A 27,296-nucleotide genomic window follows, 5' to 3' on the forward strand; every position below is an offset into this window, starting at 1 on the left:
GACTGGGCTTGCGCAGTATTTACGCGAGCGCCGGCGCGCCGCGGTTTGAAAGGCCCGAGCCCTGTGCGCTTGCGCACTTTAGCCCGCGCAGGGAGCACCCCCTCTTCGCTTCCCCCCAAACTCGGACTTCTTTCATCCTTCGCGCCTGGCGAAGCCCAAGACGTTGACATGCCGGAGATCCGTCTCCGCCATGTGGTGTCCTGCAGTAGCCAGGACTCGGTGAGGAACTGACATGGGGGGAGGCTGGAAGATGTAAGGGAATCCCTGCCGGGGGCAGTGCGAGAACTTTGGGAGTGTAAAAGGGAACTTCACGGAAGTCCACGGCGGGTCAAGGGGAAATTCCAGGAGGCTATAAGGGAACTCTGGCAGAGGTGTGGAATGGGGGGACTTGCGGAGAGGACAGGAGGAAGTGGGGAGCTGCCAGGGGAAAATGTTATACGGGACTCAAGCAGAGTGTGGTGGGATTAACGGGGAATTTTAAATCTGGGGGATAGCAGAGGGCTCTGGAGAGCTGGGGACCGAGCTCTCATCCCTGTACCCTTACTTTCCTTTTTCTTCTCTTCTCTGCAGACCCACTGTGCAGAAAACCTTCTCAAGGCGGACACTTATCGAAAATGGCGGGCAGCCAAGGCAGGCGAGAAGACCATCTCTGTGGTGCTCCAGGTGACCCTGCCCTCCCCCTGTCTCCTTCCTAGTAGGAGTCTGGAGACTCAGGGTCCAGACACTGCTCTTCAGTCAACTGGCAGGGTTAAGCCTTCTGGACTTCAGCTTCCCTACCTGGAAAATGGGCAGTGTAATGGCTGTGCCCCTTAGCAGAGAACAAAGGTGGTCCAAGGACTAGGCCTGGGGTGACTATAGGAATCAGTGTGTGGCCTGGGTAGGTTGCTTCTGCTTTCTGAGCCTCAGTTTCCTCACCTGGAACAGAGTGAATCGTTTTCATGTATCTTGCCTTCTGAAGTCCTTGGGCTCCAGGGTTGCAAGGTGTTCTGGAAGATCATGGAAGCCAATCAACCCCATTTTAGAGATGGGAAAACTGAAGCACAGGGAGGGGAGGAGTGCAATGGCCGGTCTAAGCACCATTTCTGGAATGCTTGCCAGGTTCTTCTGAGTGCTTTTGTACGTGCTCTCACCCAACCTTCAGCCCAGGCTCTGAAGTTGGAGGGAGGCACAGAGGAAAAAGTGTGGTTTGACCCCAGGTGGTGATAGAATTCTAAACGGGCTAGTGGAAGGAGAGGGCTGAGTGTGTCTGAAGCATCTGCTCTGTGCTGGATCCTGGGCTGGGTGTTTTACCTGCGTGATCTCACAGGGGCCGTTAGCACCATCAATAAAGGTGGCACTCTGAGCCACCTTGTCACACTTGCTATGTGTTCATACGCTGGCTTTCTTGATTTTGGCCATATTCCTTCTGAATGGAGGGGTGTTTGGGGAGGGATGTTGGGGAGCAAGGCTTTTGTGATTGTGTTGGACATATTCTCAGTCTCTCTCTTGCCCAGTGGTTCCAAAAAAGTTTTGGGTCACAGACCCTTTTAAGAATTAGAGAGAAGCTGAGGATTCTCTTCCCAGGAAAAGTAAGACTCTAAGACTTTCTGATTTTAGTTGAAACATCTAAGTGTCTAACATAGTAATAATAATAATGAGAACTAATATGTATTCAACATTACAACTGCCAGTTACTGTTCTGAACTCCACACATGGCTTAAGTCATTGAATCCATAAAAACCCCATGACCTAGAGTCTGTTATTACCTCCATTTTACAGATGAGGAAACTGAGGCCCAGGGAGGTTATGCCACTGGCCTAGAGCCAGTGCTTTAAACTGAGAGAGGTACAGGTTGCTCACGATCTAGTCTTGGGACCTGGATTCAAGTCCCCAGCTCTCCCTCTTACTCGTTCTGTGACCTCAGGCAAATGTTTGCCTTTCTCTGAACATCTTTTCTCATCTGTCCATTGGGAATAACGAGATCTAAGCCCAGGGTTATTGTGAAAACTCGGTGACATAATGTCTGCACAAGTGCTCCGTCAACATGTAGATGTTTGTGTAAAGGGAGGGATTCATGTTTTTATTACTGGGTGACGATTCTGCTGGGCCCTCTGAGGATCAGGTGACCCCAGGAGAATCACATTCCAGTCTATACCCCAGCTGCAGTGGGAGCAGAGAGACAAGAGGCAGAAGAGACACGACGTGGGGAGGGGCCAGAGCAAAGCACAGGATTCTCTGGTCCAGGAGACAGGGAGGTATTGCAGCTGTCACCGAAATGGGAAACCCAGAGAAGGGGCAGCTTGGGAACCTGTAGGTGGAATGTCTGGTGTGCTGGGACTTTGGGACATCCAAGGGGAGGTACTCAGGAGACACTTAGGAATCGGAACTGGACCTGGAGACAGAGGTGTGGAAGTTGTCAGCACAGGGGCAGGACCTATAGACTCAGGAGTGAATGGATTCTTTTTTTTTAAGTTTATTTTGAGAGAGAGGGAGCGGGGGAGGGGCCGAGAGAATCCCAAACCGGCTCCGCACTGTCAGCATCGGGCTGCCACTGGCAGTGTGGAGCCCGACACAGGGCTCAATGTCACAAAACCGTGAGATCGTGACCCGAGCTGAAATTAAGAGTCAGATGCCCGGGGCGCCTGGGTGGCGCAGTCGGTTAAGCGTCCGACTTCAGCCAGGTCACGATCTCGCGATCCGTGAGTTCGAGCCCCGCGTCAGGCTCTGGGCTGATGGCTCGGAGCCTGGAGCCTGTTTCCGATTCTGTGTCTCCCTCTCTCTCTGCCCCTCCCCTGTTCATGCTATGTCTCTCTCTGTTCCAAAAATAAATAAAAAAACGTTGAAAAAAAAAAAATTAAAAAAAAAAAAAAAAAAAAAAGAGTCAGATGCCCAATCGACTGAGCCACCCAGGCTCCCCAGGAGTATTGAGTAATTTTTTATGAAGCACCTCCTGTAGGCCAAGCACTGTTTTAGGTCCTGGGGACAGGACAAGACACAAATATGTCAGTCCTGTGGAGCTGTCATGTTAGTAGGAAAAGTGACCTAATTTTTCTAACATGTCAGATGGTGGAAGAAAATTCACCCATCAAGAGGAACGGAGAATGCTGCAGCTGGGGGAGGAGGCAGTGGCAGGAGGTTTTTATTTTAATAGGGATCCGGGAGGGCCTCCCTGAGAGGGTGACATTGAGCAGAGTGAGCTGTAAATATCCAGGGAGGAAACACAGACTGTGAGGCGGCCTGGCGCCTGGCGTGCCGGAGGAGGTGCAGTGGATTTAGCCGGGGGGGGGGGGGGGGGGGGGGGGCAGGTGGGACATGAGCTAATGGGGTGGGGGTGGAGGGCCCCCAACACACCGAAGGCCTGAAAGCCACCGTTAAGTACTTCAGCTTTTACTCTGGACGAGACAGGAGCCACTGAAGGGGCTCTGAGCAGAGGAGGAGCAGAGTCGGACTTAGGTTCCCACAGAACCCTGGTGTCCGTGTTGAGAATTAAAGCACGGGGGGCGAGTACAGGAGCAAGCTGCACAGCACCAGCCACGTTAGAGACACTTCGGGAAATCTGACCGCATTCGGCGACTGCCAGGATGCAGGGCGACTCCAGATTCACGGTAACTTTGGGTCTTTTCAAGCAAGTGAAAAAGGCAGAACTTTCTGGACACCGATGCCCGTAGACTGATCTGTGGCACGTTCTTCTCCCCTGTGTTTTTTCCTCCAAACAATATGATGCAACTTCTGGATATTGCCACACAGGGTTCAACCCTCTGCTCGTGACGGCCACACACACCTTTTTTGTTTGCGGCGGCTGAAGGAGGCTCCGTGGATAACTTGCTCCCGGGAGGGGAGTTCCAACTTCTTGGCTAACCGCTCCTGGGCCGGAGGGGATGGCTGGGACCAGGTCCAGATTGCTCCGGTGCCCCACTGACATGCGCTCTTTGAGAGAAATGCTCAACGGGGGCGCCTGGGGCTCAACAGGGGCGCCGGTTAAGTGTCAGACTTCGCTCAGGTCCTGATCTCACGGTTTTTGCGAGTTCGAGCCCCGCGTCGGGCTCTGTGCTGACGGCTCAGAGCCTGGAGCCTGCTTTGGAGTCTGTGTCTCCCTCTCTCTCCCCCCCTCCCCCGACTCACACTCTGTCTCTCTCTCTCTGTCAAAAATAAATAAACATTAAAACAAAACCAGAGAGATGCTCAACAACAGGGTGGCACACGTTTGGATTTTGTTGCTCAGTGGTTTTCCAACCACTCAGTTGGCCCCCATGGTGTTTCAAATTGGTTTTTATTTGTGTGACGTGTACAGCAAAGCACACGGTTCAGTGAACCCTCACACACGACAACCTAGGTGCTCCCCCCCCACACATGGGTAACAGAACGTGCCCAGCCCCCCATCGCCCCCTGCGCTCCTTCCTGTCACTGCCCCCCACAGGGTAACCACCATCCCTGACTTTGAACCGCACAGATTCGTGTGGCCTGGTTTGGGATTTTACATAGATGGAAGCACGCAGTATAGACGTCTGTGTCTGGCTGCTGTCACTCAGCATCCTGTTTGTTACTTTGATCCCTGTGGGTGGGTGTAGCCGTGGATGGTTCGTCCTCATTTCTGTATGGTGCTCCATGGTTGGTGATAACCCTTGGACTTTATTTCTTTAAAAATTTTTTTTCATTTATTTATTTATTTTTTTATTTAAAAAAAAAATTTTTTTTTTTCAACGTTTTTTATTTATTTTTGGGACAGAGAGAGACAGAGCATGAACGGGGGAGGGGCAGAGAGAGAGGGAGACACAGAATCGGAAACAGGCTCCAGGCTCCGAGCCATCAGCCCAGAGCCTGACGTGGGGCTCGAGCTCACGGACCGCGAGATCCTGACCTGGCTGAAGTCGGACGCTTAACCGACTGCGCCACCCAGGCGCCCCTCATTTATTTATTTTTGAGAGACACAGCCCAAGTGTGAGTGGGGAAGGGGCAGAGAGAGATGGAGACACAGAAGCCGAAGCAGGCTCCGGGCTCTGAGCTGTCAGCACAGAGCCCGACCCGGGGCTCGAACTCACAAACCGCGAGATCATGACCTGAGCCGAAGTCGGACGCTTAACCACTGAGCCGCCCAGGAGGCCCCGTCCATTGCCCTTTTATGAGCTGAACTTTTTGAATGAGTATCATGTGTATACAGTGTGAAATTTAAAGGGCACAAAAGGGTTTACACCTCCCTCTCCTTGCTTCCACCCCCTCCCACTCTGTCCACCGGCAGCCACTGTTAGGAGTTTCTCACGTGGCCCTCCTGGGTCACTGTGTACATACAAGCACATTAATATCCACCTCTTCCACCAGGTGCCTAGTATGGACACTATTATCCCCCGTGCTTTCTTTCAAATGACAATGTATTTTGGAGACCTGCTGGCACTGGGCAAAGTTCTACCTTATTTCTTTAATTTTTTTTTTTTTTAATGTTTATTTTTGAGACAGAGAGAGAGAGACAGAGCATGAGCAGGGAAGGGGCAGAGAAAGAGGGAGACACAGAATCTGAAGCAGGCTCCAGGCTCTGAGCTGTCAGCCCAGAGCCCGACTCGGGGCTAGAACCCAGGAACCCAGGGATCATGACCTGAGCCAAAGTCGGATGCTTAACCCACGGAGCCACCAGGTGCCTCTACCTTATTCCTTTAAATGGTGCATAACACTACCTTTCTTGGACATGGAACCGGTTTGTTTGATTTTTTGTTTGGTTTTGTTTTGTTTTGTTTTTGCGAGGGAACAGGGAGGGGCAGAGGGAGAGAGAGAGAATCTTAAGCAGGCCTCGTGCTCAACACGGAGGCCGACGCGGGGCTTGATCCCATGACCTGCGATCATGACCTGAGCTGAAATCAAGAGTCAGAGGCTCAACCCGCTGAGCCACCCAGGCACCCTGGAACATTTTTTTTTTTTTTTTTTTTTTAACACAGTGTCTCTCAGGAACTCTGTGAACCTTCCCAGCTGCGTTTGTTTTACTGTCATGAGCTAGGTCTTCTTCCTGAGAAAGGTGCACATGAACCTGGCCGCAGAGGACAGACAGTTCATGCTTAAGCCCTTCTCCTAACCACTGACCCTGAACAGTCATTTTTTTTTTTTTTTTTGAGATAAAATCCACGTAACATGAAATTCACCATTTAATCATTTCCAGTATACAGTTCAGTGGTTTCAGCATATTGACAGCATCCTGCCATCACTGCCATTAATTGAGAACATTTTCAGTGCCCACAAGAAACCCCATAACCGTTCCATATTTACTCCCAATTCCTCTCTCTCCAAGCTGCCCCCAGCAACCGCTGGTCTACGTTTTATCTCTGTAGATTTCCGGACATTTCACATAAATAGGATCACATGCTATGGCCTTTGTGTCCGGTTTCTTTCACTGAACCACGTTTTTGAGGTTCCTCCGTGTTGCGTGCATCATTACTCCCGTGTCTTTCTACAACAACACTGTTCCATTACGTGGACATACCCTACAATGTACATCCATTCAGAAATTGATGGACATTTGGGTTGTCTCCATGTGTAAACACTAGGGTCTGGAATTCTTTATCAAAAAGAAATACTGGACGCCTGGGTGGCTCGGTCGGTTAAGCATCCGACTTCAGCTCAGGTCGTGATCTCAAGGTTCATGAGTTTGAGCCCCATCTGGGGCTCCGTACTGACAGCTCAGGGCCTGGAGCCTGCTTTGGTCTGTGTGTGTGCGTGTGTCTCTGCCCTTCCCCTTGTGCTCTGTCTCTCTCAAAAATAAATATTTTTAGAAAAAGAAGACATACGGGGGAGTACGTGTGCATGTTTAAAGTAGAGGTAGTTGATGTATGCAACTAACATCGTTCATTCAGGATATAGATAGGGGCTTGTGCTTTGTCGTGTGGGAGAGGTAAAGATGTTGAGTTTTTACCTCAAGGGTTAAAATAGGGGAGTTGAGAAGGAGTTTTGGTTTACAGTCAGGCAGGTGGGTTCCAAATTTCTCTCCTAGTCATTAGCTGCATGTGACGTGAGCTATTTATTTGACCTCTGACCTTTAGTTCTCCCATCTGTAAGACTGGGATAGTAACAGACCCTTCCTTCTAAGGTGGCTGTGAGGAGTGATGGCTGGCCCAGGGAGAGCTTAGCTAGCCGTGATAGACAGAATAATGGCCCCAGAAAGATTTCCCATCCTGATCCCTGGGACCCGTGAATATGTCAGTGAACACAGCAAAGGGGACTTTATAGATCTGATCAAGTTAGGGATCTTGAGATGGTGAGATTGGCTTGGATTATTTGAGGGGCAAGGAGACCCAATATCATCACAAGCGTCCTTATAAGGGCAAGAGCGGGGCAGGAGAGCCAGAGAACGAGATGTAGAGATAGAAACAGAGGTCGGCGTGATGCTGTTGCTGGCTTCGAGGGTGGAGGAGGGGCCACAAGCTGAGGGATGCATGTGGCTTCTAGAAGCTGGAAATAAGGCAAGGAAACAGATTCTCCCGTAGAACCTTCAGAAGGAACGCAGCCCCGCTGACATCTGGATTTCAGCCCACGTAAGACCAAATTTCAGACTTCTGACCTCCAGATCTGTAAGAGGTATTGCTTTCTGCCAGTAAGTTTGTGGTAATTTGTTACAGCAGCAGCAGGAGACTAATACACCGAGCCCCTGGCACGCAGTGAGAATCTGAAAGTGTTGGCCATGATGACCCCTTTGTGACAGATGGGGGCACCGAGGCAAATGCCTCACCAAAGCCACCTGGTCAGGAAGGGCAGAGCCCGAGTTACGATTCAGGGGGCATCTGTTCCTTCAGCAGGTGGTTAGTAGGGGCTTCCCGTCCATCTGTCCACCGGGCGCGTATCGAGGTAACAGTAGCAGCTGATATTTATGGAGCACTTGCTCTGTGGCAGGCACTGTTCAAGGGGCTTTGTGTGTGTTCCTCACTGGAACCTTCACACAACTCTGAGTTAGAAGTTGCTACCGTCCCCATTTCACAGGTTAGGAAACTGAGGCACAAGGGGTGAAATGAAACTATTTGCTCCGGGCTCACACAGCAGTAAGTAAGCAGAGCTGGGAAGGGCCAGACCCTGTCCTCTGTGTTCAGGACACAGTGGGGGGTGGCTTAGATCTCGTGTCTGCCCTCGTGGAGCTTAAAAGTCTGGTGGGGGGAAACAGATGGGCGACAAATGGAACTAAAAAGTGTAGTTACGTACATAATATTGAGTGGGGATACTGAAGAAAAATAAAGCAGGGTTAAGGGTAGAGCATAGCACCTGGTTAGGAGGTGAGGGGCCAGCCTACTTAGGTTGGCCTGAAGAGATGACATCTAAGCAGAGACCTGAATGACGGAAAGAGCCGGCCGTGGGAAGGTTTGAGGGGAGAGAGGTCCGGGCAGGGGGCGTGGCAGGTGCAAAGGCCCCGCGGTGGGAAGGAGCTGGCCTCTTCTTGGCACAGAAGGAAGGCCCGCGTGGCCGGAGGAGAGCCACCCGGTGTGGCAGGAGGCTGAGAAGTCAGACTAGGACTTCCTGGGCAGCGCCACACACTGTCCCAGGACTCGGAGCTGGAAAGGCAAGAGGCCAGCTCGGCTCAGCCTTGGGAAGCCCCTTCCCGCAGCACCGCCTCTTTCTCCGACACACCTGTGATGCGGTGGAGGCCAGCCAGCCTGCCTGGGCTCCAGGCCCCGCTCGCCACTCGCCAGCTGTGTGACCTGGGGGGCGTTACGTAACCGCTTCCTGCCTCCGTTTGCTCACGTGTTAAATGGAGATAATAATAGCCCCGGCCTGGCAGAGCCGTTGTGAGGAGAGAAGACAGACACATGCGTGACGTGTCTGGTGCAACGCGAGCACTTAGATGTTTGCTGCCAGTGTTACTGTGGTTGTTATTCTGAATCATCTCAGCCCCCTTCATTCAGGAGGAGGGTTATTATGACGGCCCGCCCATCCCCCACAAAAGGAAACTGCCGCTCAGAGAGGTTGCGCGTCACCCAGGGTTGCACAGCTTAGAAAAGGCAGGGCTGGATTTGCACCCAGGCTTGCCTCCCCCAAGGCCAGGCTCCTTCCTCCCATGTAGTGATGTCCCTATTTCTAGCAGTGTGTAGGTGAAGTCTGGGCGACCTCCTGACTGGGGGTGATAGAGCCGACTAGAGCGTCAGACGATCCTGGGGGTGGTGGCCTAGGTACCTTTGAGTGTTGTTAATAATTTGTCACTCTAGGAGCCAAATTAAGGAGCCCCAAACTGGAAACTGGAAAGAAGACTTGCCTCAGCCGTTCCTAACTGCCTTCCACCCCCACATGGCTTTGTGTGCTTTAACTGTCAGCGGGGAATAGCGGAACGTTTGCAGGAAGCCCTCCTACGGGTAGCTCTTTTCTTCTTTCAGCACATAATTAAATTGTCGAGCGTTGACTAATAATGCCTCCTGATTGACAAGGGTAGAGCGCCTACTACCTGCTGTGCAGTGTGGCCTTAGTCTTCATGTGTATAACCTTGGGTCTGGTGATTATCCCCATTTTACAGATGAGCAAACCGAGGCTCCAAGAGGTTGGTTATATGACAAGGTCGTGTAGCTAGTGTGTGGCAGAGCTGGGATGCAAACCCAGGAGTCAGTGGTGAGCAAAACCACACTGGGCTCCTACCTTGAGGGAGCATCCATGGAGTCCTGTGTGACTGGGGGTAAGAGTGACACACGTGCCATTTGTGTGCATGATTAAAAAGAAAAAAATTTTAGGGGCGCCTGGGTGGCGCAGTCGGTTAAGCGTCCGACTTCAGCCAGGTCACGATCTCACGGTCCGTGAGTTCGAGCCCCGCGTCAGGCTCTGAGCCCCGCGTCAGGCGCTGGGCTGATGGCTCGGAGCCTGGAGCCTGTTTCTGATTCTGTGTCTCCCTCTCTCTCTCTGCCCCTCCCCCGTTCATGCTCTGTCTCTCTCTGTCCCAAAAATAAATAAAAAATGTAAAAAAAAAAAAAAAAAAAAAAAATTTTAGGGGTGCCTAGGTGGCTCGGTCGGTTAAGCGTCCAGCTTCGGCCCAGGTCATGGTCTCGCAGTTCGTGAGTTCGAGCCCCACGTCGGGCTCTGTGCTGACAGCTCGGAGCCTGGAGCCTGCTTCGGACTCTGTGTCTCCCTCTCTCTCTGCCCCTCCCCCACTTGAACACACACACACACACACACACACACACACACACACACACACACGTGCTCTCTCTCTCTCTCTCTCTCTCAAAGATAAACATTAAAAAATATTTTAAAAATAAAATAGAAATTGTTTAGTTTGAGAGAGAGAGGGAGCACGAGTGGGGGAGGGGCAGAGAGAATGGGAGAGAGAAAATCCCAAGCAGGCTCCACGCTGCCAGCGCAGGGCCCGATGTGCGGCTCGAACTCACAAAACCATGACATCACGACCTGAGCCGAAGCCAAGAGTCGGATGTTTAATCCACTGAACCACCCAGGCGCCCTGTGCGTGTGACTATTCGAATGACGTTGTAACTCTGGCAGGTGCTACCAAGGAGGGCTCCGTGGTGGCATGTTATACACCGATCTGGCAGAGTCTGGAGGAGTTGGGGGAACAAGTATAGGGGCTTATGCCTTCATTCAGTGAATATTTTCTGAACTCCGACCCTGGGCCATGCCCTGTGCCGCGTGCTGGGGACACGGTGGCCCCACTCACCCTGGCCTCCACAGTGTCACAGAGTTGACATTGCAAGGAGCCCAGAAGGGGGTCGTCCCTCTCCCGAAGTGCCACAGTGAGCCCAGAGGCAGAGCAGGCACTGACGGCGGGCTCTCCCCCTCCCACAGCTGGAGAAGGAGGAACAGATACACAGCGTGGACATCGGCAATGACGGCTCGGCCTTCGTGGAGGTGCTGGTGGGCAGCTCGGCCGGAGGGGCTGGGGAGCAAGACTACGAGGTAAGCAGGGCCTTGAGATGGGCCCCACGCTGTTCCCTGCCCCAAGCACCCCCGTCACTGCTCCCCGCCCCCCCCCCCGCCCCGTCCAGGTGGAAATGAGTCACACTGCCCTCCGCCTCTGGAGGAGCAGACCCAGGTGATCCACTGCACACCCGCACAGACACCCAAGTGCGCATCGGGTTGGTGTGAACAGCCAGAGACGCTGGTTTGTTCTAAGAGGCCATCGCTGCTTGAGAGCAGAACTGCTTTTCTCTGGTCCCAGAGGTTCTCACAGATGTCCTGGCAAACTGAGATTCCACGCTGTTTGGGATGCCTCTGTTAGTCACTTTATACGCGCAAATGTTTACAAGAAGGAATGCCTTTTGCTCTATTACAAGTATTTTAAGAGTTGGCACGATCCTTTTGTTACTGGTTGAATTCATTAGCGCTGGGCTGGGGAGATCATAGTTAGCCAGCTGGCTAATTCACAGAATGTCTTGGGGAAGAAATAAACCTACTTGAAAAAGCAAGTTTATAATTGTAAGTAAACAAACCAGTTTTCTACAAGGTGAGGATTTTTCTTACAGTGACTAATGGTTTTTAATTGAAGTATATTTTGCATCCGATAAAATGCACAGATCTTTTTTTTTTAATGTTTATTTTTGAGAGAGAGAGAGAAAAGGAGAGCACACATGAGCGAGGGAGGAGCAGAGGGAGAGGGAGACACAGAATCAGAAGCGGACTCCAGGCTCTGAGCTGTCCGCACAGAGTCCGACGCGGGGCTCGAACTCACAAACCGTGAGATCACAACCTGAGCTGAAGTTGGATGCTTAACCGACTGAGCCACCCAGGTGCCCCTAAAATGCACAGATCTTAATGTACAGGTCAATGAGTTTTGACAGCTGTGTACATCTGTGTAACTGGCCCCAAATGAGGACACAGGGCAACAGCCCTGGGAGGTCCCTCACACCCCTTTGCATTCACTCCCCAAACCCACACCCTCACCAGCTCAGGCAGCCTCTGGTCTCTTCTCTGTCACAACGGGCTAGCTTTGCCTGTCCTAGAATTTCCTACAAATGGAATTTCACAGTTTGTACTCTTTTCTTGTGGCTGGCCTTTTTCACTCATCGTCCCGTTTTTTGAGATTCTTCCCTATGGCATGTCAGCTAATTAGTGTTCACCGTAGGCAGAGACCATGATTTCTTCCTCCATTCTCTTGTTGATGGGCATCTGGGCTGTGGCCACTTTTTGACTATTATGAATAAAGCTGCCGTGAACATTTTCGTACAAGCCTCTGCATGGTGATCTCTTTAGGGTAAATACCCAAGAGTGGGATTGCGTGGTCTTAGGGTAGATGTAGGTTTTAACCTTCTTGTCATCGCCAGTTTTCCAAAGTGGTTGTACCATTTTATATTCCCTTCAGCAGTAGATGAGAGAGTTCTAGTTCCTCCACATCCTTACCTATATTGATGTTGCCAGAGTTTTTAATTTGTTAAATTTCAGCCATTCGTATGGCAGGTGGTGGTACTTTAATATGGATTTAATTTGTATTTTCCTGGCAAGTAATGACATCGTATAGCCCTTCGTGTACTTTTTAGCCCTTCATTTATCTTATTCTGTGTAGTGTCCATTCAAGTCTTTTGCTTGTTTTTTATTGGGCTGTCTTTCTGTCATGGATGTTAATGATGGGTTTGTTTATTTTTTTCCGTCTTTTTTTTTTCAGATACGTATGTTGCAGACTCCCCCCTTCTCATTATCTTTAAATTTCTTGTATTAAAGTATAATTAACATACAATGTTATATTGGTTTCAGGTGTGCAGTGTAATATTCAGCAATTCTATACATCACTCAGTGCTCATCATGATCATTATCTAACAGTGCCTTTTGATGAGCAGAAGCTGATGAAGTCCAGTCGATCAAGGTTTTTTGTTCTTTTTTCTTTTTTTTTTTTTTTACTGCATAGTGCCTTTTGTGTCCTATAAAAAACATTCACCTGTCCCAAAGTAATGTTGATAGTCATTAATTTCTCATCGCTGCGACAACAAATGACCACAAACTCGGTGGCTTAAAACTGTAACACAGACTTACTGTCTCACAGTTCTAGGCATCAGAAGTCCAAAATCAGGTTCAGGGGACTGAACTCTTGGTGTTAGCAGGACGGCTCCTTCTGAAGGCTCTAGGGGAGAATCCATTTCCTTACCTACCACAGCTTCTAGAAGCCACATGCGTATCTGTTTCTTGGCCTGTGGCCCCTTCCATCTTCAAAGGTAGCAACCACAATACTGCAATAGGTTTCCATCCTCACTTTGACTCTGACTCTCCGGCCTTGCCCTTTATTTATTTTTTTTTAATTTTTTTTTTTTTAACGTTTATTTATTTATTTTTGAGAGAGGAAGAGAGAACACAAGCAGGGAGGGGCAGAGAGAGGGAGACACAGAATCTGAAGCAGGCTCCAGGCTCTGAGCTGTTAACGTAGAGCCTGACGTGGGGCTCAAACCCACGAACTGACGTTGGGTGCTTAACCCACTGAGCCACCCAGGTGCCCCTCGCCCTTTCTTATAAAGACCCTTGTGAAGACGCTGGGCCCACCTGGATAACCCAGGCTTATCTCACCATCTCAAGGTACTTAATCACATCTGCAAAGTCCCTTTTGCCGTATCCACAGGTGCCAGAGATCAGCACATGGGCCTCTTTGGGGCGCTGTTTTTCTGCCTACTGCCATCTTCTGTGTTTTTTTCTAGAAGCTTTATAATTTTAGATTTTACGTTTATTTATTTGTTTGTTTTATTTTGAGAGAGAGATAAAGAGCTAGAGGGGAAGGGGCAGAGAGAAAGGGAGAGACAGAATCCCAAGCAGGCTCTGCGCTATGAGTGCAGAGCCTGATGCAGGGCTCGAACTCATGAACTGTGAGCGGAAGTCAAAAGTTGGATGCTTAACTGATTAAGCCAGCCAGGGCTCCCTAGATTTTCCATTTAGATCTCTGATCCATCTCAAATGAATTTTTTTATATTGTATGAAGTAGAGGACAAGGTCCTTTTTTCCTTTTTTTTTTTTTTATGTTTGTTGAAAATACTAAAAAAAAAAAAAAAGATTTTCCAGGCACCCATCCTTGGGTCAGCCCATTCCTCTGTCTCTGGAGTGTACTGTCACTTTTTGCTAAAAAAAACAAAAACAGGGGCGCCTAGGTCGCTCAGTCGGTTAAACGTCCGACTTCGGCTCAGGTCACGATCTCGCGGTCCGTGAGTTCGAGCCCCGGGTCGGGCTCTGGGCTGATGGCTCAGAGCCTGGAGCCTGCTTCCGATTCTGTCTCCCTCTCTCTCTGCCCCTACCCCATTCATGCTCTGTCTCTCTCTGTCTCAAAAATAAATTAAAAAAAAACGTTAAAAAAAAAAATTTTTTTTTTAAATAAAAAAAACAAAAACAAAAAACTTTGCTGCTTTAACTCTAAAGAAAGGAGGAAAAAAAAAAAAAAAAGATTTTCCTGGGGCACCTGGCTGACTCTGTCAGTGGAGTATGTGACTCTTGATCTCAGTTGTGAGTTTGAGCCCCACGTTGGGTGTAGAGATTACTTAGAAATAAAATCTTTAGGGGCATCTGGGTGGTTTAGTCAGTTAAGCCTCGGAGTTTTTGATCTCGGCTCAGGTCACGATCTCACCATTTGGAGTCTGAGCCCCACATCGGGCTCTGCACTGACAGCATGGAACCTGCTTGGGATTCTGTATCTCCCTCTCTCTGCTTCTGCCTCCCTCTTTCACCCTCTGGGTCTCTCAAAATAAATGAACTCCAATAAATAAATAAAGTAAAATCTTTTAAAAAAAAAGGATTTTTCTTTTCCTACTGAATTGTTTTGGCTCTTTTATTGAAAATTAATTGATCATAGATATGTAGGTTTATTTCTGTACTCTCTATTCTGTTTCATTGATATGTATGTTTATCTTTAGGCCAGTACCACACTGTCTTCATGATAAATATTGAAATCAGACTGTGTTGGACTTCCAACTTTGGGTTTCAAGAGTCCCTTGATTATTCTAGATCTTTAACATTTATTTCCATGTACATTATTAAACGAGCTTGTCAGTAAGTATATTTCTGACTTAGAGAAAACTTACAAAAGTAGTACAAAGGATTCCCTTACAATCTTCACTCAGATTTCTCAAATGTTAACACATATGTACATATTTTTTACTGAACTGAAAGTCATTTGCCCATGTTATTCCTTAACCTGCCATGATATTCTCTTAACCTCAGTACATTTATTAACGGTAGGAAATTAATGTTGATCTAGTCCTCTGCCATCTGATCTCAGACCTTATTCAGATTTTCTTCGTTATCCCGGTAACGTTCTTAATAGCAGAAGAAAATTCAGGATCATGCATTGCATTGATTTGTCGTGTCTGCTTGGTTTCGCTTCCCTGGGAGCGGTGGTTGTGACTTTCTTGGTATTTTATGCCGTTGACATTTTGGAAGAGTAGAGGTCAGTGACTTTGTAAAATACCGCTCATTGTACAGAATGTGTGACATTTCTTCATGACGAAATTTAGGTCATACAGCTTTGGCCCGAACACCACAGAGAGGATGTTGCGCTCTCAGCGCGTCGGATCACAGAGCACACGCTGTTGAGCTGCTCTAACACTGATGGTGTTAACTTGGGTCATTTTATTAAGGACCAGGTTTGGCCACTGTGAAATTATTGTCTTGCCCTTTGGAAATGAATAAGTATCGTTTAGGGAGATACTTTGAGGCTGTATAAATACCTTGTTTCTGCACAAACGTGTAGTCACGAGTTTTCGCATCTGTTACTGGTTCTTGCCTAATTATCGCTGCTGTTTGAATTATATTCTAAAAAAAATTTTTTTTTTAACGTTTATTTATTTTTGAGACAGAGAGAGACAGAGCATGAACGGGGGAGGGTCAGAGAGAGGGAGACACAGAATCTGAAACAGGCTCCAGGCTCTGAGCCGTCAGCCCAGAGCCTGACGCAGGGCTCGAACTCACGGACCGTGAGATCGTGACCTGAGCTGAAGTCGGACGCTTAACTGACTGAGCCACCCAGGCACCCCCTGAATTATATTTCTTAAAAAAATGTCATTTCCCAGTTGTTGATAGTATAATAACAACACAGTTGATATTTGTGTATCGACCTTGTATCTTGTGACCTTGCTAAATTGAGTTACTAATTCTTTTTTTTTTTTTTTTTTAACGTTTATTTATTTTTGAGACAGGGAGAGACAGAGCATGAACAGGGAGGGTCAGAGAGAGGGAGACACAGAATATGAAGCAGGCTCCAGGCTCTGAGCTGTCAACACAGAGCCCGATGCGGGGTTAGAACTCACGGACCGCAAGATCATGACCTGAGCCGAAGTCGGCCGCCTAACCGACTGAGCCACCCAGGCGCCCCATTGAGTTACTAATTCTTGTAGGAGAATCCTATGGAATTTGTGTAGATCCCTGGGGATTTTTTTTTTTTTTTAACAAAGATAGTGATACTGTATGTGAATAAAGATAGCTTTCTTTCTAACATTTGCGCTTTTGTTTTTCTTTTTCTCATTTTCTCACCCTGGCTAGTATCTCTAGTACAATGTCAAATAGAGCTCGTGAGGGCACACATCCTTGTGTTGCTCCTGATCGTACAGGGAAAGTGTTGAGTCTTTACCACGAAATACGATGTCCGCTGGAGATTTGGCTTACCCGTGTCCATTGTCAAGTTGAGGACGTTCTTTTCCAGACCTGCTTTCATGAGAGCTTTTTCGTGCACATGTGTGGACTTTAATCAAGCGCTTTTTCTGATCTGTGAGGTACATTTTCACAAACGAGGGTGTCCCTTAGCAAACATTCTCGTTCTCAAGGTTATATTCAGTTGTAAAAAGGTAAACTGAGGCACGTTGAATTTTGGCCAGTTTATTTGAGCAAACCATGCAAATCGGGGGCCCAAACTGAAAATGATTAGGAGTGCTGTGTGGGCAGGCTAGGGCAGAGTTTTTTGTTGTTGTTGTTGTTGTTTATAATTAAGCTAGCTCCTGCTGCCACAACTTTTTTTTTTTTTTAATGTTTATTTATTTTTGAGAGACAGAGAGCAAGCAGGGGAGGGGCAGAGAGAGAGGGAGACACAGAATCCGAAGCAGGCTCTGGGCTCTGAGCCGTCAGCACAGAGCCCGACACGGGGCTCGAACTCACCGACCGCGAGATCATGTCCTGAGCCGAAGTCGGACGCTTTACCGACTGAGCCACCCGGGCGCCCCAAGCAGAGGGAGGTTTTTGTAGAGAAGATGCCAAAGCAAACCGAAGAAATGACTTAACTGGCTATAGCTTTAAACGGTTGCCTCGTTTGGAAAAATCTAGTTACTTGGTAGCTGGTAGAATAGTTGTTCTTGAATTTCATTCTCTCAGACTTGAGAAATTGAGTCCGCTGTTTATGATTCGTCGTGTATGCGTTTAATTCTCTGACTCTGGCTTAGGTTTGGGTTTACTCACAGAGGCTCCCTCATCACTAGAGTCACCCAGTCTAAAACCCCCGCTTGGTAACTGTTTGAACAAAGTCAGCAGTCCTTGGAACTATTAAGAAAAGTTCTCTGTTCTTCTTGGCATAGAGATTTGGATCAACATTCTATTTATAACGATGACAACTGAGGAAGTGTGTTTTTAGCTAAAATTCTATCGTATCTGTGTAGGTGAATGTCTATTATTCGCCCTCTATCTAGCAAGATGAAATGGCTACTCGGGGCTTTATCTTTTCAAAGTCTGAAAATGCCTATGCCCAAAAGTAACTCCTAACCAGGACTGAATTAAAGACTCCAGGACTTGTGATGTTTGGCTTCCACCCAGAGACCAAGTAGGGCTGGAAGAGTCAAGGAAGAAGAGGAAATTCAAGGGCAGAGCAGGGCTGGTCCACTTTGGCGTTGCCTGTCCAAATCAGGTGTAAGGCCCCGACTCTCATGACCGATACCACTTTCTACAAAATCAATGTGTTCTTTTCTTCCCTCTCCAAATTCTACAAGGGAGATACATAAGCTTTCGAGGTTAAAACAGTCTAGAGAATAAAGGCTTAACCCCAGAGCCTCAAACACAGTGTTGGATAATAAAACAGTCTGGACAGCTAGAGTTGTTTTCTCCTTACAGTGAATGGGATGAGCCTGTATTGAGGAAATGAACCTCCGAGTGCGGACCACAGCTGCCCACCACGGTCTGCCTTGCCCCTTCACCGTAGTTACTCGATGGTAAATTCAGCTCCCCCGTCAGCTCAAAATCGGGCCCTTTGCTAAACAAGTCAAGGCCAGGGAGATGGCTTTCCTTCTGTATAACCAGCCTTGTCTTTGTTGTTTCCTTTTCATAATCAGAGCTGAGCACAAAGAGACTGATAGATTCCATGCTTTCCTCAGCGAAAGGCTTTGTTTTCTGATTTCACAAATCTCACGGCATGTCCGTGAGAAGACACTAAGTAAAACAGAATATACCCACCTCAAATTGGATCACTGTGTAAGAAAATTTATCGTCTCCTGAGGAGGGGAGTGCAGCATTAGGCAGACGCACAGTTGATCTGGCAGTCGGAGGTGGAGGGGGCTCGGTTGGCACCTGTTGTTTCTTTTGGACTTGCCTGCGGGATTACAAAATGATTGCTGCTGCTCCATCCATCACGTAGTAGCACCCAAAGCAGGAAGTGGAGGAAGTAGAATGGCAGAAATTCAGTGGCTCTCTTCCCTCCTGTTTCTCTGTGTTGAGGAAAGAAGATCTCTCCTAGCAGCCCCCAGCACCCTTCCTCTTACCATCCCATTGGCCGACTGGGTCATGTGCCCGTCCCCAAGCAGCCATTGGCAGAGGGAATTGGATTGCTTGGACCAATCCTGGTTCACCCTTTAGTGTTGGGCACGCAGCTCTTCCACTCTTTTTCAAAACTGCCTGGACCGTTTGATTCTCTTTTGTCCCTTCATCACGCTGTCACGATGGAGCTCCCTTTGTTTCTTTAAACTATTAAATATATTTTCTTTGTGGCGCCTGCGTGCCTCAGCTGGTTAAGCGTCTGACTCTTGGTTTCGGCTCAGGTCATGATCTCACAATCTCATGAGTTCAAACCCCAAGTCCGGCTCTGTGCTGGCAGCACGGAGCGTGCTTGGGATTCTCTCTCTCCCTCTCTGCCCTTCCCCAACTCGCACTTGTCTCTGTCTCTCTCAAAATAAATAAACTTAAAAAAATTAAAAATATATGTATATATACTTTCTTTTATATTGTGCGTTTGATCATTTCAGTGTATGCAGCCTTCGTGAGTCTGAGTCTGTACTTTGTGGTTTCTGTTGCTTGTTTCCACGTGCCTCACAGCAGTGTGTGTGTGTGTGTGTGTGTGTGTGTGTGTGTGTGTGTAACTGTTAACTTCTGTACTCTGAGAAGGCGTCTGTGGGAAATCTCTGAGGACTGGTTTGAAGTACATTCCTCCAAAGAGGATTTGCCATGGTGTCAGGTGACCCTGTCTGTGTACGTGGGACCACTCAGAGCCTTCAGCTTGGGTTTTTCCATGCAGATAGCTAATATGAATCTTTTACTCCCAATGCTCGAGAGCACAGACTTGTGCTTAGGAATCCTCCAGAGAAACTGTTCATCTTTTCTCTGCTGTCCTCCAGAGCTAAGGCCTCCCACTGAGTCACTCCACAAGGCACATTTTCCCCTAATTTGTTCATGGAGGGTATTGCCCTTTGAGGGGACTCAGCTCTGTGTGATTTGGTGGTGGTAGTCTCTGAGCTACTCTTCTTCCTGGCTTGGAGCCCAGGCTCTGTCCTCTGTCCCCCTTCTGCCCCTGCCACCCATTAACATTAAATTCTCAGGGCGCCCGGGTGGCTCAGTTGAGTGTCGGACTTTTGATTTCAGCTCAGATCGTGATCTCACGGTTCGTGGAGCCGAGCCCCGTGTCGGGCTCTGCACTGACGGTGCGGAGCCTGCTTGGCATTCTCTCCCTCTGTCTCTGCCCCTTCCCCGCTCTTGCTCACTCTCTCCCCAAATAAATAAACGTTAAAAAAAAAAATTAAATTCCCTGGCACCCAGAGTCAGCACTTGGGCAGACACCAGCCTCAATGCCACCCGCCCTATCAGTCAGGGTCCTGCCAAGAGACTGAGAGTCACCAGTTATTTTAGCAGAGAATTTAACAAAGAATTAGCAACTAGGTATTGAACCAGAGAGGCAGGAAGAGTAAGGTGTGGTGAGGTAATGCAGGGAGCAGCTACCTCCCCTAGGGCTGGGGGACCGGAATGACAAGGTTGGAATTACTGAAACTTAGACGCTTAGAAGCTTCGAAGTGGGGTTCCTCAGAGCTGAAACTCGGACCCTGAGGGGCGGGCGCTGGAAACCCTGGGAGAGGCTGCGGGATGCCGGTTCTGCAGGTGTTAAGAAGCTGAAACCAGATTCATCTGCTGCCCTGGGGAGGGGCAGCTGCAGAAGCAGGAGCACCCGAGGGGTGACACTCACAGGAGCTGCTAGAAGGAGGGAGCTCGTCCCTCCACCCACCTCCCTCCTCTTGCCTCTCAGCCTCTCTCTCTCTCTAGCTCCCCCTGTTGGCAGTGCCCTAGAAGGAGCAGCAGGAGAAGCAGAAATGTCCCGGAGCGAATCACTTAATAACTGGTGCAGCTCCCCTACCCCATTGGATTCTGCTCTCTCCTTTTTTTAAATGTTTGTTTGTTTGTTTGTTTGTTTGTTTAGAGAGAGAGCGAGAGCCCGAGCAGGGGAAAGGCAGAGACAGAGAGACAGAGACAGAGACAGAGAGAGAGAACCCCACAAACCGTGAGATGGTGACCTGAGCCAAAATCAAGGGTTGAACGCTTAACTGACAGAGCCATCCAGGCGCCTCACTTCTCTTTCATTTCTGGCCGCTGATCATTCCTCTGCCTTTCCATTGACTCAGCCGTGCATTTCCAAAAGGTGTTTGAATATTAGGCCAGTCGTTGTGATTATTCTGTGCTGGGGGTTCCTTAGGTGGTGTAGCTGGCTCTATGGCCGGATATAGAAGACTCTATGAAAGAATTTAGAGGAGGTTCATTCAGACTTGGCAGTGGAGGGCTCTCACTGGAGCCTGTGTCAGGGAGGAAGTGACTGGAGGCCCAGAAGCAAGGGAAGGGACAGACGTTGAGGTGCAGGCTAGATCTGGCCTCCCTAGCCCCTACTTGGGCCCCTGTTCTTTTTCCAGCCACTAGGAGGTGTCATTGAAATCAGCCAGCCCTAGTTCTCCTTCGATGTTCCTTCTTCCAGGTCCTGCTGGTCACTTCGTCTTTCATGTCCCCTTCTGAGAGCCGCAGTGGCTCAAACCCGAACCGCGTTCGCATTTTTGGGCCCGACAAGTTGGTCCGGGCAGCAGCTGAGAAGCGCTGGGACCGCGTCAAAATCGTTTGCAGCCAGCCCTACAGCAAGGTACCTGGGGTGGGAGCTGAGGGTGCAGGGTCCTCAGTCCTGGGCAAGGAGAGGGGCGAGGGGCCAACACTGAGTCCCAGAGGACTCAGCTGGGAGGACGGGGCATCTGGTCTCCCTGGGGGATTATGAGGCGGCTGGGTCCCGGAGGTTTCGGAAGTGGGTTTGCGATCCTTCTCACAGGTGAGGCTTCATTTCCTAGAGGATGTCTGAGAAAGGCAGACTGCAGGACCTCAGGGGAGGAGAAGGGGGGCTGCTGACTTGTTAGAGGAGTAGTCTAATAGTTACCATCATGGGATCCGGGGTCTGACGCTGGGCCCACCACTTCTTAGCTGTGTGACCTTAGGCAAGTGACTTAACCTTTCTGGCCTCAGTTTCCCGATCCTAATAGGGTTGCTGTGGATTAGGGATGCTAAGCTGTGCCACCAAAGAGACTCAAGTATATCATGACACCACACAGTAGAGGTAGACTTCTTACCCATGGACCTGTCTTTGGGAGTGTCTGGCCGGTCATCCAGGCTCCCCTAGCCGGTAGAGCGGGAAAGAGCCTGGAGCAGTTCTGTGCTCCCGAAGCGGTGCACAGTGCTCCCTCCCATTCTGTAGTCAGGAATTTGAGCGTGTGGGAGAGGATTCGCTTGGACACCGGCAGCCTTTGTCACTCGCTTTGAGGCTGACGGAGCCGATGCACGTAAAGGGCTTGTCGCCGCACCTGGCCCAGAGTTAGGGCTCACTGCCAGCTTGATGCTGTATTGTCGCCATTGTCCTCTGGGCACCTCCCTAGACATGTGTGTCCATAGGAGGGAAAGAGCCAGAAGGGGGTTTCCCCAAGGGGCTCTGCCTTGGCCGCACTTCTTGACTCCCGCCCTCCTTTCCCAGGACTCCCCCTATGGCCTGAGTTTTATACGGTTTCACAGCCCCCCAGACAAAGAGGAGGTGGAGGCCTCACCCCAGGTAAGCTCTCCCCACCACCTCCCGGAGCCCTCTCCCTACCTCTTCACCCCCACCTGCCAACAGCCACTCACCGTACTGACCTTGTGAGACCTTAGAAGGTGACCAAGCTTGGCCAGTTCCGCGTGAAGGAGGAGGATGAGGGTGCTAACTCCCTGAGACCCGGGGCCCTCTTCTTCAGCCGGATCAATAAGACATCCCCCGGTGAGTGTGGAAACGTGAGTCCCCATTGAGTCCAGGGTTGGAACCTGGACTTGGGTCTGAGGGAGGAGGAGGCTAGAGGCTCCCAGGTCTGAGGGAGGAGGGGGCCGGGGGCCTGGATCACTACCGCGTTACGAGAACAACGCTCTGCCCCACGGGTAGGAGGTGAAGGGTCTTAGGGCCCAGCCCCCTCACCCTGGGTCCACTTTCTCCCTCTGTAGCCACAGTCACCGACCCAGCAGGACCCAGCTACGCAGCTGCTACGCTGCAGGCCTCTAGTGCCGCCTCTTCGGCCTCTCCAGTCTCCAGGGCGGTGGGCAGCGCCTCCAAGGTGAGATTATCAGACCCTGGTGGGGTGGAGAAGGAGGGGAGAAGCCACAGGCCTCAACTCATCCCAACCCCTCAGCCTCAGGAGTCCCCCAAAGGGAAGAGAAAATTGGATTTGAACCAAGAAGAAAGGAAGATGCCCGGCAAAGCGTCAGCCCAGCCCTCACCACCTGCCCTCAAGAGACCCAAATGTGAGCCCTGGATTCCTTGTTGTCACAGGGGCCTGTGTTCCTGCCTCCTGGGAGAGGAGGGCTGGGGGTCTGGAATCCTGGGGTCTGCGGGAGGAGGGGCCGGGGGCCCTAGACTCCTGGGTCTGCGGGAGGAGGGGCTGGGGTTTAGTCCCAGCAGTACTAAGTGAATCTACTCTTTGGCTTCCCCAGTCCCAGCTCCCACCCGTACCCCAGCCAGCAGCACCCCAGTCCCTGCTTCAGCACGAGGCACAGTGCCAGGGAAGACCCGAGAAGCCACGGAGCCCAGGGGGCCCCGAGCTGGCCCGCAGGAGCTGGGGAAGATCCTTCAAGGTGTGGTGGTGGTGCTGAGTGGCTTCCAGAACCCCTTCCGCTCAGAGCTCCGGGACAAGGCCCTGGAGCTGGGGGCCAAGTATCGGCCAGACTGGACTCCAGACAGCACCCACCTCATGTAGGCCGGCGCCCTCCTCCCCGCCGTGCTCCCCGCCACCCCTCTGTCTCCTCCATCTTACTTTCTGTTTCTTCCTGTCTGCCCGTCTCTGCCTGTGTCTCTTCAGTTCTCTGTATCTTCTGCCTCTTTTCTGATTCCTACATCTGTGCCTTGGTCTCCTAATGTCTTTTTCTGTTTCTCTCATGGCCTTCTCTTTCTCTTTTATTCATGTCTTTCTTCCCCTCTGTCCCCGACCCTCTTTCCCGTTTGCCCCTCAGACCACACCTGGCTGACCACACCTTCCTTCTTCCCCCACCAGCTGTGCCTTTGCCAACACCCCCAAGTACAGCCAGGTCCTAGGCCTTGGAGGCCGCATCGTGCGGAAAGAGTGGGTGCTGGACTGTCACCGAATGCGGCGGCGGCTGCCCTCCCGGAGGTGAGGCCTCGCTGGATTCGTGGCTACATACACGCATGCGCGCGCACACGCCATTCCTGCCCCGCGTCCCGTGGCCCGTGCCGGGCAGAGCTGGGGATCTGGAAGGAAATCAGACTGGGGCCTCCGTACGTGGAGAACACAGGGCGGGCTCGCCCAGCGTCAGCAGGCTTCTGAGAGGAGGGGCGGGGGCTGCGAGGCTGTGGAGGAGAGAGGACTCGCCTGGCGTCCCCGAGGGCTCCGTGAAGTCTGCTTCGGGAGCATGAGAAGCATGGCAGGCTGGAGAAACAGGATTCGAAAGGCTCTTGTGCCTGGCACGGCCTGGCACGTAGGCAATGCCGCGTGAGCAGGAGCTGTTAGGGTCCAGCTAGGGGAGCCCCTTTCCTGGAGTGTCAGCCACGTAAGGAACCGTGAATGTGGCCTCAAGGTCTTTGAAACAGGTTCAGCGGGGCCCTTCCAAAGGTGGAAGGTGAGGCATCCTGAGTGCTTCACAAATGCCGGTCCCCGTGGCTTCCTGAGCACCCCTCCGCAAGACAGGATGTGCTGTTTATCTGAGGCCTGATTCCTCCCCTAGGTACCTCATGGCAGGGCCAAGCTCCAGCAGTGAGGATGAAGGGGGCTCTCACGGCGGCAGCAGCGGGGATGAAGCCCCCAAGCTCCCCCAAAAGGTCCTATGCCCCCTGTCTTGGTGGGGGAGGTGCGGTGGGAGGAGGACGTGGGTCTGTGGTGGTACCCCAGACTCTCCGCTCCTGCCTTCTGTGAGAACACACGCTCATGCCCGTGCTGTCCCCTCCCTCCTCAGCGCCCTCAGACCAAAACCAAGCCCCCTCAGGCAGCAGGACCCAGCTCACCCCAGAGACCCACAACCCCAGAAGAGACCAAACCAGCCTCACCAGGGCCTCGGGAAGATACTGACACTGAGGGGGAACAGTCAGGTCAGAGCCTGAGAGGGGAGGGCCCTGGACTCCTGGGTCTAGGGAGGAGAAGGGGCTGGGGGCCTGGACTCCTGGGTCTGAGGGAGGAGGAGGGGTTGGCGGCCTGGACTCCTGGGTCTGAAGGAGAAGAAAGCTGGAAACCCATATTCCTATATCTAAGGAAGGTGGGGCTGGATCCCAGACAGTGGATCTGGGGGAGAGGAGGCTAAGGGTCCCAGATAACTGGATCTAGCGGGCCCTTGAGCTTGGGGGTTGGCATGCCTTCATCTGTGCTCGGGCAAAAGACCGGAAGGGAGGATGACCAAGCACGTGCCTTGCATTGACTAAGCTTCCACCTGCAGAAGAACTGGGCAATGGGGCAGAAGATTCTGGGGATACTGAGGATGAGCTGAGAAGGTAAAGCAGGGCTGGGGGTCAGGGTGGCCCCAGGCTCGGGTGGAGGGGATCTGATCTGCACGCTCTTCCTGCACCCCTGTTGGCTCTCTCAGGGTGGCCGAGCAGAGGGAGCAAAAGCAGCCCCCTGACCAGGGGGAGAATGGCGAGGACCCGTATGCAGGATCCACAGATGAGAACACAGACAATGAGGGTCCCCCAGAGTCTCCCGACCTGCCAGTTCCGGAGCTCCCAGGTAGGAAATCCCTCCCTGCCTCCCGAAGTGGGATTGGTCTTTCTCACTTCTCCACCAGCCCTGGGATCGCTGCTGCTCCCCCTGCTCCTCGTGACTTGTGACTTGCCCCCCCCCCCCACCTCCTTCCCCCGCAGTTCTGCCTCTGCTACCTTCTTGTTGCCTTGGGCCCGTTCCCTTCTGCTTGGCATCCTCCCACGACTTCTCTCTCGGTTCCCCCTCCTGACTTCCTGCTGTGACCACCTCCATCATAGCCCAGGGCTTTCCACCCAAGTGCGAACGGCACCTCCCTCACCTGCCCCCCCGGGTTCGGTTCTGTTGGTGTGGGATGTCACCCAGGCACACAGACAATGCGGGCACCGATCTCTGTTGGGACCCGGGTGGTGTTGGCATTGCTGTTTGCCACCCCACCATGAATGCAGGGGGCGCAGGCTGGGGGGCAAAGGTCAGAGCCTCAGCCAGTGGAGAATGGAGGGAGAAGATGGGCAGCCAGCGCCTGAACAGAGGTGAGGGTCGGTGGCCACTGGAAGAGGCCGTTTCCACCCGGTTCCTTGTGGGTGATGGGCACGTAAGTGCTTTGATCCTCCATGGCCCCAGAAGTGGCATCAGCAAATTGATGGTCTGGAAAGTCCTACTAAAATGGAACAAAGGAAAGAGGCATCCAGAAGGTCAGAGCCAGAGAAGGCACTGGCTGAAAAGGGGCGAGGCAGCCAAGGTGAAGAAGTGACAGGCTACAAAGCTTTTAACCGCACGGAGCTAGCTAAGTGCCACCTGCCCATCTGGGATTTACCTCATGTAAGAAACACATTGCAGTAATAGTAATTCGTCTTTCACCATTAAAGAAAAAAAAAAAAAAAAAAAGCTCCAGAAAGGTTCTGATGGGCCTGCCCAACTGGGAACCGTCTGTGAGCGACATCTCTGCCAGGGTGTTCACAAACGCCCCTCTCCGTCCACTACACTGGGCCTTCCAGTCTTGCCTCCAAGTGTTCTGCGGCTCCTGGCTGGTGCTTTGAAACTCCAGTGGCCTCACACTTGGCTCTCCCACCATCTCCCCTGCAGACTTCTTCCAGGGCAAACACTTCTTCCTGTACGGGGAGTTCCCTGGGGACGAGCGGCGGAAGCTCAGCCGATATGTCACAGCCTTCAATGGGTCAGTCTCCAGGGGGTGGGGGCAAGGGTAGGGAGGGGTTGTGGGAAGGAAGGCGATCGGGCCCGTGGAGGAGGTGAAGGGCTGCAGGGTGGGCACAGGCCCTGCTCGCTCTGCTGGGCATCCCTGGATAGATCGCTTCCCCTCCCTTCCCCTTCTCTAAAATGAGGCTCCCCCGACCTGCCTTCTGAAAGGATTAGCAACAGTGGGAGGCCTCGGTTTTAGGGCTGTGGCAAGGTTGGCACGAGGGAGAACGGAAGGGGGTCCCCAGGTAGCCCTTAGGCGATGTAGGTGAGGAGGGAGGGAGGACGGCCTTGGAGAAGAGTTGGGGGCTAAGATGTCCAGAGAGGGGACACCAATCCTCCGCTTCTCTCCTTCTCCCGCCAGGGAACTTGAGGACTATATGAGCGACCGGGTCCAGTTTGTGATCACGGCACAGGAGTGGGACCCCAGTTTTGAGGAGGTGAGTTCCAGCAGGGCAGGGGAAGGGCCACCCAACCCGCCCTTGTGTCCCCTCCGTCCCCTCCTCACTCACATGTTCCCATGTGCACCCGCTCCACCCTGCAGGCCCTGATGGACAACCCCTCCTTGGTGTTTGTCCGCCCCCGATGGATCTACAGTTGCAACGAGAAGCAGAAGTTACTTCCCCACCAGCTTTATGGGGTGGTGCCCCAGGCCTAAAGTATGAGCCTGCGTGTGTGTGCACGCGTGTACTCAGGCGCACACACACCCATGTGCGCACACACACGAGATGAGCTTAATAAAGGTGACCTGTTTGGAACAGCTGGCCCTCTGTCTTACTTGGAAGTCTCCCAGAGGCTCCCAGCTTTCTGTCTTATGTTTGGTTTCTCCTTGCCTCTGAGGGCCAG

General features: G+C 51.3%; 1 protein-coding gene across 1 annotated transcript; it reads left to right on the forward strand.

Annotated features, from left to right (window-relative positions):
* Positions 1-27,208, forward strand: XRCC1 (X-ray repair cross complementing 1). The gene is made up of 17 exons (XM_042919282.1): positions 1-219; positions 571-663; positions 10,723-10,833; positions 21,038-21,196; positions 22,070-22,144; positions 22,240-22,345; positions 22,564-22,673; positions 22,749-22,860; positions 23,050-23,308; positions 23,607-23,723; positions 24,295-24,388; positions 24,523-24,655; positions 24,997-25,051; positions 25,144-25,283; positions 26,340-26,430; positions 26,815-26,890; positions 26,995-27,208. The coding sequence occupies exons 1-17, from the start codon at positions 169-171 to the stop codon at positions 27,106-27,108; spliced, it is 1,896 nt and encodes a 631-aa protein (XP_042775216.1). The 5' UTR covers positions 1-168; the 3' UTR covers positions 27,109-27,208.
* The last annotated feature ends 88 nt before the right edge of the window (positions 27,209-27,296 follow it).

This window comes from Panthera leo, chromosome E2 (genome assembly GCF_018350215.1).
Source record: "Panthera leo isolate Ple1 chromosome E2, P.leo_Ple1_pat1.1, whole genome shotgun sequence".
NCBI classification, from domain to species: domain Eukaryota; kingdom Metazoa; phylum Chordata; class Mammalia; order Carnivora; family Felidae; genus Panthera; species Panthera leo.

Excerpts from the sequence above, each read along its gene's own strand:
- XRCC1 (XM_042919282.1), top strand. The coding sequence starts at position 169 with ATGCCGGAGATCCGTCTCCGCCATGTGGTGTCCTGCAGTAGCCAGGAC. Across the intron at positions 664-10,722 it reads CCATCTCTGTGGTGCTCCAG|CTGGAGAAGGAGGAACAGAT; the intron begins GTGACCCTGCCC and ends CCCCTCCCACAG. Across the intron at positions 26,891-26,994 it reads GGGACCCCAGTTTTGAGGAG|GCCCTGATGGACAACCCCTC; the intron begins GTGAGTTCCAGC and ends TCCACCCTGCAG.